The sequence below is a fragment of the Microcaecilia unicolor genome, chromosome 8 (genome assembly GCF_901765095.1).
Source record: "Microcaecilia unicolor chromosome 8, aMicUni1.1, whole genome shotgun sequence".
NCBI classification, from domain to species: domain Eukaryota; kingdom Metazoa; phylum Chordata; class Amphibia; order Gymnophiona; family Siphonopidae; genus Microcaecilia; species Microcaecilia unicolor.
Window position 1 is genome coordinate 208,028,376 of NC_044038.1, and position 14,500 is coordinate 208,042,875.

General features: G+C 45.0%; 1 protein-coding gene across 4 annotated transcripts in view; it reads left to right on the forward strand.

Annotated features, from left to right (window-relative positions):
* The window catches only part of LOC115476354 (serine/threonine-protein phosphatase 4 regulatory subunit 1-like), a 92,122-nt gene that overhangs the window by 57,951 nt on the left and 19,671 nt on the right, over window positions 1-14,500 (forward strand). For all 4 annotated transcript variants that reach the window (XM_030212679.1, XM_030212681.1, XM_030212680.1 and 1 more), the window contains 7 exons: window positions 1,124-1,593; window positions 4,964-5,178; window positions 7,044-7,133; window positions 8,520-8,705; window positions 9,174-9,335; window positions 10,119-10,219; window positions 10,329-10,449. In XM_030212679.1, the coding sequence (XP_030068539.1) occupies window positions 1,124-1,593; window positions 4,964-5,178; window positions 7,044-7,133; window positions 8,520-8,705; window positions 9,174-9,335; window positions 10,119-10,219; window positions 10,329-10,449 (1,345 nt within the window). The remainder of the gene's footprint in view (window positions 1-1,123; window positions 1,594-4,963; window positions 5,179-7,043; window positions 7,134-8,519; window positions 8,706-9,173; window positions 9,336-10,118; window positions 10,220-10,328; window positions 10,450-14,500) is intronic.

Genomic DNA, 14,500 nt, shown 5'->3' on the forward strand with positions numbered 1-14,500 from the left:
ACTCCTAGAGTGCAGCGATTGGCTAGCCTCTCTCGACCTCAAGGATGCATACTGTCCATCCAACCATTAGCAATTTCTTTGATTCACATTTCTGGCCTGACACTGCCAATACAAGGTGCTCCCTTTCAGACTTTTGTCGCCTCACAGGGTATGTTTATTAAGTGTCTTGCAGAATGGTTACTGTGTACTTGCAGAAGTAGGGCCTCTTGTCGACTCATATGTCAGCGATTGGCCTCTCTCTGCTCACTCCAGAGATACCCTTCACACCACCATACACCACACCATGACCACCCTGCAAATGTTAGACTTCATCATCAACTACAATAAAGCCTAACTTGCCCCCAGCCAGTCCCATTACATTCATCGGGGCTAGACTGGACACAACTTACCACCTACCAGTTGGAAGAACGTGACCAAGCCTTCACCCTCCGCTACAAATAACTATGCGAGACCCACAAAGCCACGGCATGCAATGTCCTTCAACTTCTTGGCATGGCCACGTCAGTCGCTTTTCTCAGACGCTACTCTCCCAGATATATGTAAAGCAGTGACGTAGTCCTCCCATCACACTTTTGCTATCCACTACTGCGTCAACTGCTGTACATCTCAGGACATGGCATTCAGCCAATCTGTTCTCAGAAACCTATTTGCCTGCTGATGGACTGGCCAACCACACAATATTCCTTCAGCTGATGACTCGCCATCAAGTGTGCCTGCATCTCCTCTGCTTGTCTGTGGAGAAAGAGAAGTTGCCTAGCCACACTTTGCCACCCCCTGCCCCACTTCCTTTTTCTCACACTCAGCTTGGAACACAACTGAAGCAGATAGGGGGAGCTAAACCAAGCACAGGAACTTCTGTTCATACCCAGTAAGCCACCAAAGACTTAGCTAGAAGAGAGCTCCCAAAACACAGCTCTGTCAGTAGACATCACCGTCAAGTGTGGCTGCATTCCCCTGAAGTGTACAGAGAACTCCTGTTCCAGGTAAGCAGCTCTGCTTACTTTCAAGTGCTCACCTGCATTTAGTCTTATGATAAAATAAATTTAGTCAGGTAACATAAACTGCTCTATGTTGCTAGAACTCCTGTTGTTTTATCCCCATGTCACTAATCATGTATTTGCAGGTCAGGAAGTCCCTTGGAAACGGAAGTAAGCCTGCCAAGAGAATTGATGTCATCAGAAAACAATAATCTGATAAATAGAAGCCCAAATCCTGGTGGTGCATATGTGATGTGCTCTGCTAGCACCACAGAGAGTCAAAACCAATTGATTCTGGGTAATGCCACAGGTTCAGTTGTGCTAAAGGACCTTGGGAAATGTGCAGGTGGTGCTGGTGATGGCGGTTGTGCTGGAATGAGTTCCAAAGCACAGGCAGAGAATGCAGAAGACATGTATAACTCTTTCCTGTATTGGCGCTCCCCTCTCCCTGATATCAGCCAGGATCTAGAGATACTGCATTCAAAGAGCATGGAAGATGACGATAGCAAAAGAGACCAGAGACTCATGAATGTGTGCAACAGCTTCACTGCCAGCAGTGAGATTAAAAAGGTTCTGGAGAGTCTGCAGGAGCACATGGATGATCCAGACGTGGAAGGTAATAAAGAGCTCCATTTTACGTAGAAAGTAGAGATAGGAATTAAGATATCCAGGTCATGGTATGCTCAGTTCCAGCAGTATTTTAGAAAAAGGATTTGCTGATGCAGAGCTTTTTCTAAAATAACATGCAGCAGTAGCAGCCATTGTACCAATGTATATGTGGGAAAAATGAACAGCATGGACCCTATGGCTTCCACATGGAGGTATCGGCACTTACATGTGGAAGTGGTGATTTCAGAAATTTAAATGGCATCACTTCTATGTATAGCTTCCCAATTTACAATCCTACCTATGTAAGTGCTGCTGGTTAAGTAGTGAGGCTGCAATTTCAACATGGTTTATTTATTTTATTTATTTATTACATTTGTATCCCACATTTTCCCACATAGCAGTAGGCTCAATGTGACTTACAGGTTCCGGAGAGGAGAGTACCAACTCCGGGAATATATACAGAGTGGAAATAGAGAACAGTAGGTGCAAGGAAGCTGATAAGGTTCCGGAAAAGAGAATACAACTCTGGGACGAATATATAGTAGCATATAGAGAGAAGTAATCCCAACGAGGCTGATAAGTCTCCGGGGTTCGGACTACAGCTTCTACAGAGTAGGATAAGGGTAGAAGTACACTTAATTATAACTGGAGTGGTAAAATTTGTACAGTTTGAAGTAATAGGATTGTTCATTTCTTAGATTGAAAGATGTGTTGCATTGTTCACGAATTAGTTCGGGTCTGCTGGGTAGGCTTTCCGGAAGAGGTGAGTCTTGAGGTCTTTTCGAAATTTTAGATGGGTGTTCACAGTTCTAATGTTTATAGGTAAAGCGTTCCAGAGCTGGGTGCAAACGTAGGAAAAGATGGATGCATATGTTGATTTGTATTTTAGTCCTTTACAGTTTGGGTAATGCAGGTTTAGAAACGTTCTTGATTAGATGATGTTTCTAGTTGGTAAGTCGATAAGTTCGGTCATGTAGGTTGGGGCCAGCCCATGGATTATTTTGTGGACCAGAGTGCAAATTTTGAAGGCTATTCGTTCCTTGATTGGTAGCCAGTGCAGTATTTCGCGTAGGGGTTTAGCACTTCCGAATCTTGTCTTTCCGAAAATGAGTCTAGCTGCCGTGTTCTGCGCAGTCTGGAGTTTCCTTAAGATCTGTTCTTTGCATCCCGCATATACAGCGTTACAGTAGTCAACGTGATAGTACCATTGTTTGAATTATGTTACGGAAAGTTTCCCTTGGGAAGAATTGTTTGATCTGTTTGAGTTTCCACATTGCATGGAACATTTTCTTATTGGTGGCAGAGGCTTGGCTCTTCAGGGTTAGGCTGGTGTCAGTAGTAATTCCAAGGATCTTCAGTTTGTCCAATATTGAGAGAGTATGTTCCGGGTTTTTATGGATGAAGAGAGGTTTGGTTTGTGGTGAGAAGAGAGAATAAGGCAGTGAGCTTTTTCCTTGTTGAGTTTGAGTTTGAATGCTGATGCCCAGGCATCCATTAAGCTTAAACTAGTCTTTATTGCAACAGTGATTTCTGTTGGATTAGAGTTGAACGGTATTTAAATGGTGACATCATCCGCATACAGAAAAGGATTAAGATTGTGCTTGTATAGAGCATGAGCAAGGGGTTCATCATCAGATTAAATAATATGGGTGAGAGAGGTGAACCCTGGTGTACTCCACAATCGGTACTCCATGATGGTGATATGTTTGAGTTTGCTTTTACTTGATAAGATCTTGTGGTTAGGAAACCCTTGATCCATTTGAGTATATTCCCTCCTATGCCTATCTTGTCGAGTATTCTTAATAGTATATAGTGGTCAACCATATCGAATGCGCTTGACGTCAAATTGCAAGAGGAGTATGTTTTTTCCATATTGCGGAGAGATCTGAAGCCCATCTGAGATTCATGAAGGACTGAGAAATTGTCAATGTATTCAGTAAGTTGTTTAGCTACAATGCTTTCCATCAGTTTGCTTGTAAGTGGGATGGATGCCACAGGTTGGTAGTTGGTGATATCGTTAGTTTTCTTTTTCATGTCTTTTGGTAATGGTGTGAGTAGTATATTACCTTTTTGTCTTTGGGGAATATGTCATACTGGAACAATAAGTTGAGGTGGGAGGTAAGTTCAGTGATGAATTGAGTGTGTGTGTGTGTGTGGGGGGGTGGTCATTAGACAATTGGGGCAGGTGTCCAATTGACAGTAGCCTGTAGAGATCTTATTGGTTGCTAGTGCTATTGTTGTGTGATCTGGGTGAAATTTGTCCAAGTTCGGTCAGCTGGGTATTCTTCTGAGCATGGGTCTAGCTCATTTAGGAAGGTATCAAGGTTGGTGTAGTCCTGTGACATATTTTTGCGTAGATCGACAATTTTGCCTTTGAAGTAGTTAGCAAGATCGTCTGCTGTTGGGATTCCTGATTTTGTTGAGGACACTGGTTTTGTGTCTAGTAATTTATCCAGTAGCTTGTATAACTTTTTCAAGTCTTTGTAGTCAGAATCTAGTTCATTATAGTAGTTTCGTTTGGATTTTTTGATTTCATATTTGTATTTTCTTTCCAAGCGTTAAGATTTTGATTGTTTTTGTTTTTTCTCCAGGCTCGTTTGAGTTGTCTGGCTCTAGATTTTAATTGTTTCACATTTTCGTTGAACCATGGGGTCCTGTTTGGTTTGTGAATGTTTTTTTTTTTTTTTTCGTAAAGGAGCTAATTCATTTAGAATGGTGATACATCTCGATTCCCAATCTGCAAGATAGTTGATGGAATCAGATGGAATAGACCAATTGTCGTAAATTGATTGCCAAAACACAGTTGTGTCCACTTTACCTCTGGTTTGGTAAGATATTTTTTTTCATCAGCTTTGAGATGTCTATTCTTCAGCCAATGTAGGGTCAGGTTTAATTTGAAGTGATCTGACCGTGGAGTTTCCATCCATTTGTGGTCAATGACTTTAACAGTTTCTATGGTTAATCAAACTGTATGTATATTAGATGAGACCCTTGCTGAATAAGGTCTTAGGCTGGGTGATCCTCCCTTCATCTTAAGCAATGTATGTTTATCAAATGTTTAGAGTTCTCTGTGGGCACAAAATGATTGTCTGTTTTATAAAAATATGAACATTAGCCCTTGAATAGCTCAGATGATGGGTAAAAAGTAGATGGCTAACTTATTTACACCAAAATTGCTATTTCTATTATGTTGTTTTAAATTTTTTTTTAGTAATCTATTTTTCCAAGTTTCTCAGCCGTTTAAGTTTTCTGAGATTTTCATGTGAAAGAGTGAGAAAACCAACAAAAATGAAATGAATACCTGAAATGCTATGAAACATTGCAGCAGAAAGATCACTGTATGCAATTCTTGTGACTCACTGTCATATGCCTTGCAGCTCAGGTGCAAGTCCTGTCCGCCGCGCTTCGGGCTGCCCACTTGGACTCCATGCATGAAGACTATGCAAAAAGTAGTGAGGAGGACACAAGCAATTGTCAAGTTGTACTCCATGCCAAGACCAGCACCGACAGCGACAATAAGGACACTTCATCTTCTCCGTCTGTACACAAGGAACAGATGCCAAAGTCCAGTGCCAGCTCATTACAAAGCATAGTGGGTGCATGTTTAGTAACGTTTCTATAGAACATATCTGATATATTAATATCCAGTGAAAATTCTTTGTCTAAAGAGAATTTGGCAGCAGACTAGTTTATCAGGTAACATTCTACAGATAAATGTGATTTTTCTTTTATGTCAGTTCTGACACAGTGGAAGTAAAAGATGTTTTTTTTTAGGTTAGCTAAACTGTGCCTCAGAGCATGCATAAAGTTGTTTAATGATCGTCTTAGATCTTTAGGAAAAACATGCTTGAAAAGTGGCATTTCTTTTTTTGTCTGACAGTTTTCTTTCCTTACTCTGCCTTCAGTTAGCGTCACAGGAGAAAACAGTAGTCTGCAAATTTGAACCTACAAGTTAGAATTTAAGCAGTACCAGGCTACAGAATTGGGTTGTCCAGGTCACTTCCCTTTTAGATGCTGAGGGCATAACTTCGCTGCCATTCTCAGACCCAGTGTTTGCAAAGTTTGAGCCATATGAATGGCTCCTGAGTCTTGGTTCTTATTGTTACAATCTGAAACATTGACTGCTAATTGGTGATCTCTGTCCAATGTCGTCATATAATATTCACATAGTAATAATGAACAACTTTCAGATAGTTGTTCCCAAAAAATACAGTCAAAGATACAAATTAAAATGAATTACATTTGAAAAAGGGCCCACATGTTTTGTCTGATCGCCTGCTTCATGGGTTTATTATAAAGCCACTAACACACACCGTAAACAGTGTTCATCTTTATAAAGACCCTTTGCCAAGAAAAGATCTACATAACAGGCCTTATCTTAAAGGAAATCTGTGGTGTATATGATCTTCCACATAAACAAAGGTATTAAAAGAAAGGCATCAGCATTGCTCACTTTGCTCCACTGCTGTAGAGAAGATGCATATTGCTTTCAGTATGTGTTAGCGGTGGTGACCAAGGAAGCATTTAACCATTTGTTTAGAGTTGCTGAATTAAACATTGTGATAAAGGCTCTGGTGTTGCCAAACCTCAACCTCTGCAACTCAGTTTAAGTAGGTTAGGTTGCTGATGGTGCAAAATTTAGCTTTAGGAGTGCCTTTTGGAGGAAAACATTGAGAAAAGGTTAGCTTACTTTTAGCATTGTTTCGTTGGCTCCCTATGGAACTCTGGATCAGATTTAAAATATTTCTGGCCTTCACAGATCTTTTTGGGTACAATTTACGTGGCTGCCAGGATCAATTTGTATTTTCCAACCTACAGTCTCAGATCAAACCAAGATGTAAGGGTTAACATCGCCTCAGGCATTTAAAACTCAATAAAACAAGATCAAGAATCTTCTCAGGAGCGGTATCCAGTTGGTGGATTGTATAAATATTCCTGTATAAATATCTTTCATTCCACCAGCGACTCAGAACTTCATAGTGTTAAAGAAAATGCTTGAACAAGTAAGGAAATTGTATGTCCCCTACACTCCAATAACAGTCTTGTATTGTTTGAAGCTGAGGGGTAGCAAGGTTTCATTGGTGGTTGTTGTTGTTCAGTCAGGTATTTTGACACTGAGAGTCATCTACTGAGATTGAAGACTTACCTGTGCTACAGATAAAGGGAAGTGTATGACACAGGGCAAGATTTTCTGGGATGCTGTTTAAAGATTTTATTATTTTCTTGTTTCTCTCATATGGCTACATAATGTTTTGGTGTTTCTTTTTCGCTTTTAGACTGTTGACTGTTTCTGGTCTATAGTTAGAGGTGTATCTTATTTTAGTTGCTTTGCTTTGAGTATAATTTTATTGTAACTTACATATGTTCTGTTTTTCTTCAATATTTGTAGTTCACTCTGAACCATAATTGGTCTGGGAGGCATGGAATATAAAACAAATTTAAATATGTGTTTTGCAGAGCTCACCAAATGAATTAGATAGAGCAAATGAACATCTCCAAGAAAGAAGTACAAACTTTGTTTTGGACAACAGAAAGTCAAAGTTCCAGGTGGGTTGGAGCTTTCTGTCTCTGGAACAGGAGAGGAGCGAGTGAGTAGCATTTGAATTTCTCCATCCAAAGAAGGTTGTGATGGTGGGGCCCTTTTACAAAGGCGCATAGGCGCCAACGCATATCTAACGCAAGTCAAATTGGCACTACCGCCCGGCTACTGTGTGCCCCTGGCGGTAATTCCATTTTTGGCGAGTGCCCAAAACACGCTGGGCCCTTATCCGGCAGTTGGTGCGCGCTGCACGCTTAACTGCCCAGTTAGCGAGTGAGACCTTACCACTAAGTCAGTGGGTGGCGTTAAGGTCTCAAGCCAAAAATGGACGCGTGCTAGTTTTCATTTTGACGCACGTCCATTTTCTGGCAAATTTTTAAAAATCCCCTTTTTTCCAGGCGCGCTCAGGAAATAGACCAGTGCACGTCCAAAACATGCGCCTACACCAGCGCAGGCCACTTTTGGGCACGTCTTAGTAAAATGGCCCCCATATTTTTAGACTAATTAACTATTTTTCATTCACATACCAGAGAAAAAAGACAGATCAATCTTCAAAAGCCCTTATCTAGATAGTGCTGAGTTGCAGAGTGGGCAGAGCCATGACCATTCTGGAACTTATCCAAATGGTGGCAATATTTAGTCCATTAGCTAGCGGATTGAATATTGCTTCTGTGCAGTAAGTTCCGGCACTGACTGCATTACCTTTTTTTCAGCATTGGCCACTATCTGTATAGTGGCGCTTTTAGCCGACATTTAAAAAAAACTCCGACCATTTTACTGAATATTGATCCATCTGTTATTTGATCACGATGAGGAATAATTTATTTTTAAGGTCACAATTATAGATGGACGTTCTCCTCCCATCATCCAGGTAATTACTAGTAGACAGGATACTGTTGGCCACAATTTAAAAAATTAGGAAAATCAGAGACCTTAATTATTATTTTTGTTTTTTTCCAGGTCAGTCTGAACCTGGACTAGTATCTAGTATCATGAGCTTTAATTTGCAACAACTTGGAGCTTTTTCCCAATTTAATTTAGACCAGTCATTATAGCAAAACTCCTGAGCCTTGGGCCTTGTAGTGGACTCATCTGAAACTGATTTCACCTCTAGGTGTTACCATTGTGTGGTGGCTGAGTGCTTTTCCATCCCATCCCCCCCCCCCCCCCCCCCCCCGAGCTGTGAGCATTGTCTCAGCAATGTATATTTACAGTGAGATGTCTGTTGAAGACGCATGTGTCATGTAAAGATGTTTTCCTTATCAAGGAGGCTCTCAGGTTTGCAAATGACTTGACTATTTTTCGTGTTGTTGAAATGATCAGATAAAACATGCATTGATCATTCCTGTAAAGTTTTATATTAATTTCCTTTTCATGATTGTCTTATCTTCCAGAATATCATACCCCAACCCCTCTTAGACCAGTACTTGTCAATGACTGACCCAGCTCGAGCCCAGACAGTTGATACTGAAATTGCAAAACACTGTGCCTACAGCCTCCCAGGTGTGGCACTGACCCTGGGCAGACAGAACTGGCATTGTTTGAGAGATACATATGAGACACTGGCATCTGATGAACAGGTAGAACATTTTTCCTTTTGACAATTTAGAAGGTGCAGATGATGCTAATGACAACAGCGGTGTCCGTAAGCAGCACTAGAGACAGTGACAAAGAGTTTTCTTCCTGAGAGATCATGGAACCTGATTGTAACACACACAGAATCGAACTTTTGTTTAACTATGGTATTTGGTGCTCTGTGCAGTTACTTGTGTTGCCTACGCTTAAATCCTAGACTGTCATCCCAGAAAACATACATTCTTTTAATATAAATGGTGTAGCTTCTTGACTACAAGCCTAACAAGTAATTGCAAACGTTGGTTTTGAGGCATTATAGTAGCATTTGAACAACACTTGAATACTTCTAGTAAAGTAAAAGTATAGCATGGAATTTTTGCGTATTACTGATAATATTTTGTTGGTGAAAATCTCTGTGTAATTCTTTCAACTTTTATTGTATCCCCTTATACTGGGCTTTGAAATACCATTAGTGGAAGGTCCGCCGAACACTGGCCTTCTCTATTCATGAGCTAGCAGTGATTCTGGGTGATAAACTGACAGCAGCTGACCTGGTGCCTATATTCAATGGATTCTTAAAAGATCTGGATGAAGTGCGCATTGGAGTCCTCAAGCATCTGTATGATTTCCTCAAGGTACTACAGTGACTTGCATTTGTTAGTATAGTGCATGTTTCTTGTACAGAGGATCTTACAGTTTGTACAGCAGTTCATAAAAATATTATTGTTAGCTAAAATTTAATAAGACCATTTTTCTTCTGCAAATAAACTACAGAATAATAAACATACACATATGGCCTATATATGCATAAGTTTGCTTCCTCCTTGAGAAGTGGGCAAGGGGAGAGACAGATTTGCAACTATGTAAATGCTTTTGAAAATTTACGTATACACACACATTTTAATCCAGAAAAAACTGTGCACCCCAAATATAGATATCAGTGTGAGTGCACAGTTTTCTGTGGATAATTTTCAAGGTGGACACATCTCTGTACTTTCACTCTGAATATAAGGGGAAAGTTTGAAGGGTGAAAGTATGCATAAGTTCTATTGAGCAGGGACTGTCTCTCTGTATCAGGTGTTCAGCGCTGCGTGCGTCTGGTAGCGCTATACAAATGCTAATAATAAGCTTTTTGTCTGTGTTTGTAGTTATACAGTTATCCCCCAACAGTTAGCTCTAAATCTCATTTACCATGTCTATTGTAGCCCTGGCTCTACCCTTTTGCCAGAGACTCCTAGGAGTAAAATGCACATTCATGTTTCAAGTAGGCAGTTTTGTAAAGGCTCATTGCTGTGTGGAAATGGGTTTTGCATGGAATACTAGGTAAATTTAGAAGCACAATGAGAGAAGAATAATGTTGCCTTGTAATTAATTGTGTTTACTGATCTACTTTGTTTGATGGGAAACTATTCTTACAGTTACTTCAATCAGACAAAAGGCGAGAATATCTTTACCAGCTTCAGGAGTTTATGGTGACAGATAATAGCAGGAACTGGAGGTTTCGATATGAACTGGCAGAGTAAGTAAAGCTTAAACAAGCTTTTATTATACTGTGCAGTTAAGAGCGAGCTGAAACCTTTTCTGTGTTTCCTTGAGCAAGAATTGATGATCACAATTTTTTATTTCAGACAGCTGATCCTGATCTTGGAACTGTATAACCCCGTTGATGTGTATGACTATTTACGACACATTGCATTAACTCTTTGTTCAGATAAAGTTTCTGAAGTCAGGTGGATCTCTTTCAAATTGGTAAGTTATGGTACTAATTTTTTTTTTTTGTCATAAAGCTTCTCCATTTTCTAGTGTCTCTGGCGATTCTCTTGCCATAGTTGTAGGTTGAGTTGAAAAATTGTTTGCAAATATTTGATGATATTAGAGATGGGCTTGGATCGGTAAAGTTGAGAATCTGCTCACTGAATATAGCAGAGCTGTGGATTGCCTTTACTGAATAGTTGAAAGAAGTGACTTCAATATTATTGTATGCTGAGATGTTTTATGAAAAAGGTGGGTAGTGGACCCGGGTTCCAGAGACTAGAGAGACACAGTCTTGAGTTAGTGTATTTATTGAAAAAAGACTCGACATAGTGCTGTGTTTCGGCCACAAGGCCTGCATCAGGAGTCTATATGCAAGAAGGAATGGATGAACATCAAAGTTCCAAATGTAAAGAACTTTCAATTAAGCAAGCAGAGTGGCCTTAAAAAAGACCTTTCGTTGTAAGCAATGCATGCCTTCTAAAAAAAAAGCATAGGAAAATTCCTTCTTGTACACAGACTCCTGATGCAGGCCTTGTGGCCAAAACACAGCGCTGAGTCTTTTTCCAATAAATACTCTTTAACTCAAGATGGTGTCTCTCCAGTCTCTGGAACCCGTGGTCTAACACCCACCTTTTTCCTTTAACTGTACATTCTCCGAGGACAAGCAGGCTGCTTGTTCTCACGACTGGGTGACGTCCGCGGCAGCCCCCACCAACCGGAAAAAAGCTTCGCGGGACGGTCGGCACGCAGGGCACGCCCACCGCACATGCGCGGCCATCTTCCCGCCCGTGCGCGACCGCTCCCACCAGTTCCTTTTTTTTTCCGCGTCTGGAGAGAGTCGTGCCCCGCCGCTCTCTCTGTTTCAGCCGCCGGATTTTCGATCGCGTTTACGCCGATCGTGCTTTTTTCTTTGTTTATTTCGGTCTAGTTACCGTCCGGTTACTTTTTAAAAAAAAAAAAAAAAAAAAGAAACCCTGCGCGTGTGGAGCACGCGCTCCCTTTTTTCCCTCGCTTCCAGCGGGGACGCTACATTGCGACCTAGTGGCCGCACGGTCGTTTTCCTTTTTCGTGGTGTGATTTCAGCCACCATTGACGACTTTGACTTCGCCGACGCGATTTTTCCGTCGATGTCCTCGAAGGTCCCGAGTGGATTTAAAAAGTGTGGTCGCTGCGGCCGGCCGATCTCGCAGACCGACACCCACGCTTGGTGCCTCCAGTGCCTCGGGCCGGAGCACAATATCAAGTCGTGTTCTCTGTGTCTCGGTCTCCGGAAACGGACTCAGGTTGCGAGGCAAGTTCTGCGGGACCGTCTTTTTGGAACTTGCGCCGGCCCCTCGACGTCGACCTCGAAGGCATCGGTATCGACGCCCGGCCCTTCGGTACCGGTATCGATGCCCGAGACATCGGCACCGATGGCAGCGACCCCAGGAGAACAGGTCCCGTCGGCCAGCCGGTCCTCCGGTGAGAGTGGGGGTGAGAGGCCGCGTGGGCAGTCGGCCCCGGTCACTCCCTCAACTCGTGGGCCACGGGACCGAACCCTGTCTGACCCGGTACCTCGAGACCGAGGGGGATCGACCTCCTCCTCCTCCATGCCTTCCGGCGCCGGTGACGGGCATCGTAAGAAAGATAAGAAGCGTCGTCACCGGTCGCCCTCGGTGCATCCGGATATCGGAGAGGAGTCGACGCCGAAGCGTCATCGTCGAGAGGAGAGGTCTCCGTCGGTTGTGGAGGTACCGACGCGTCGGGGTTCCGGCACCTTGGTGCCGTCTCCTGGCCCCCAGCAGCTTCTGGCGCCGACACCCCTACCGGCCCCACCGCCTTTCCCGGCAGCGGGCCTGGACGAGTGCCTCAGAGCCATCCTTCCGGGGATCCTGGAAGGGCTGATGCGCCAGGCTGTGCCGGCGCCGGGGGTGCTTGCGCCCTCGGCGCCGATGACTGTGGCGCCGGCGAGCTCTAGCCCGGCGCCGGGGCCGTCGACACCGCCGCCGCTTGCGGTGCCGGTCTCGACCGCCACGCAGGTGGAGTCCCCGTCGACGTCGATGGAGGGAGCTCCGTCCCCGCCGGCGCGGGAGTCCACCGCTCGACGACACCGAGACCTTGGTGCCTCGACGTCGAGCCGGGCCCGGTTCAGGACTCAGCTACATGAGCTTATGTCCGACACCGAGGATGAGGACTCGTGGGGGGAAGAGGAGGACCCTAGATATTTCTCCTCAGAGGAGTCTACGGGCCTTCCCTCGGACCCCACGCCTTCACCGGAGAGGAAACTCTCACCTCCTGAGAGTCTCTCCTTTGCCTCCTTTGTGCGGGATATGTCTATTAGCATTCCCTTCCCCGTGGTCTCTGTGGAAGAGCCGAGGGCCGAGATGCTCGAGGTCCTTGACTATCCATCACCACCTAGAGAGTCCTCCACGGTGCCGCTGCACAATGTCCTTAAGGAGACGCTGCTTCGGAACTGGGTGCGACCATTAACTAACCCCACCATTCCCAAGAAAGCAGAGTCCCAGTACAGGATCCACTCCGACCCAGAGCTAATGCGGCCACAATTGCCCCATGACTCAGCGGTCGTGGATTCTGCTCTCAAGAGGGCACGGAGTTCGAGGGATACCGCCTCGGCGCCCCCGGGGCGGGAGTCTCGCACTCTGGACTCGTTTGGGAGGAAGGCCTACCAATCCTCCATGCTCGTGACCCGCATCCAATCATACCTGCTCTATATGAGCATTCACATGCGGACCTATGTGCAGCAACTGGCGGACCTGGTCGAGAAGCTCCCGCCGGAGCAGTCCAGGCCTTATCAGGAGGTGGTCAGGCAGCTGAAGGCGTGCAGAAAGTTCCTGTCCAGGGGTATCTATGACACCTGTGACGTGGCATCTCGTGCTGCGGCCCAAGGTATAGTGATGCGCAGGCTCTCATGGCTGCGTGCCTCTGACCTGGACAACCGCACCCAGCAGAGACTGGCCGACGTCCCTTGCCGGGGGGATAACATTTTTGGTGAGAAGGTCGAGCAGATGGTGGACCAACTGCATCAGCGGGAAACCGCTCACGACAAGCTCTCCCACCGGGCGCCTTCAGCATCCACCTCCACAGGTGGACGTTTTTCCCGGGCCCGGCAGGCTGCACCCTATTCTTTTGCGAAGCGTAGGTACAACCAGCCGGCCCGAAGGCCTCGTCAGGCACAGGGACAGCCCCAGCGCGCTCGTTCTCGTCAACAGCGTGCGCCTAAGCAGCCCCCTGCGCCTCCACAGCAAAAGCCGGGGACGGGCTTTTGACTGGATCCACGGGAACATAGCCGCCCTACAAGTGTCCGTACCGGACGATCTGCCGGTCGGAGGGAGGTTAAAATTTTTTCACCAAAGGTGGCCTCTCATAACCTCCGACCAGTGGGTTCTCCAAATAGTGCGGTGCGGATACGCCCTGAATTTGGCCTCCCTGCCTCCAAATTGTCCTCCGGGAGCTCAGTCTTTCAGCTCCCATCACAAGCAGGTACTTGCAGAGGAACTCTCCGCCCTTCTCAGCGCCAATGCGGTCGAGCCCGTACCACCCGGGCAGGAAGGGCAGGGATTCTATTCCAGGTACTTCCTTGTGGAAAAGAAAACAGGGGGGATGCGTCCCATCCTAGACCTGAGAGGCCTGAACAAATTCCTGGTCAAAGAAAAGTTCAGGATGCTTTCCTTGGGCACCCTTCTGCCAATGATTCAGAAAAACGATTGGCTATGTTCCCTGGATTTAAAGGACGCATATACTCACATACCGATACTGCCAGCTCACAGACAGTATCTCAGATTCCGCCTGGGCGCACGGCACTTTCAGTATTGTGTGCTGCCCTTTGGGCTCGCCTCTGCCCCACGAGTGTTCACCAAGTGCCTCGTGGTGGTAGCGGCCTACCTACGCAAGCTGGGAGTGCACGTGTTCCCATATCTCGACGATTGGCTGGTCAAGAACACCTCGGAGGCAGGAGCCCTCCGGTCCATGCAGTGCACTATTCAGCTTCTGGAGCTGCTGGGGTTTGTGATAAATTACCCAAAGTCCCATCTCCAGCCCACCCAGT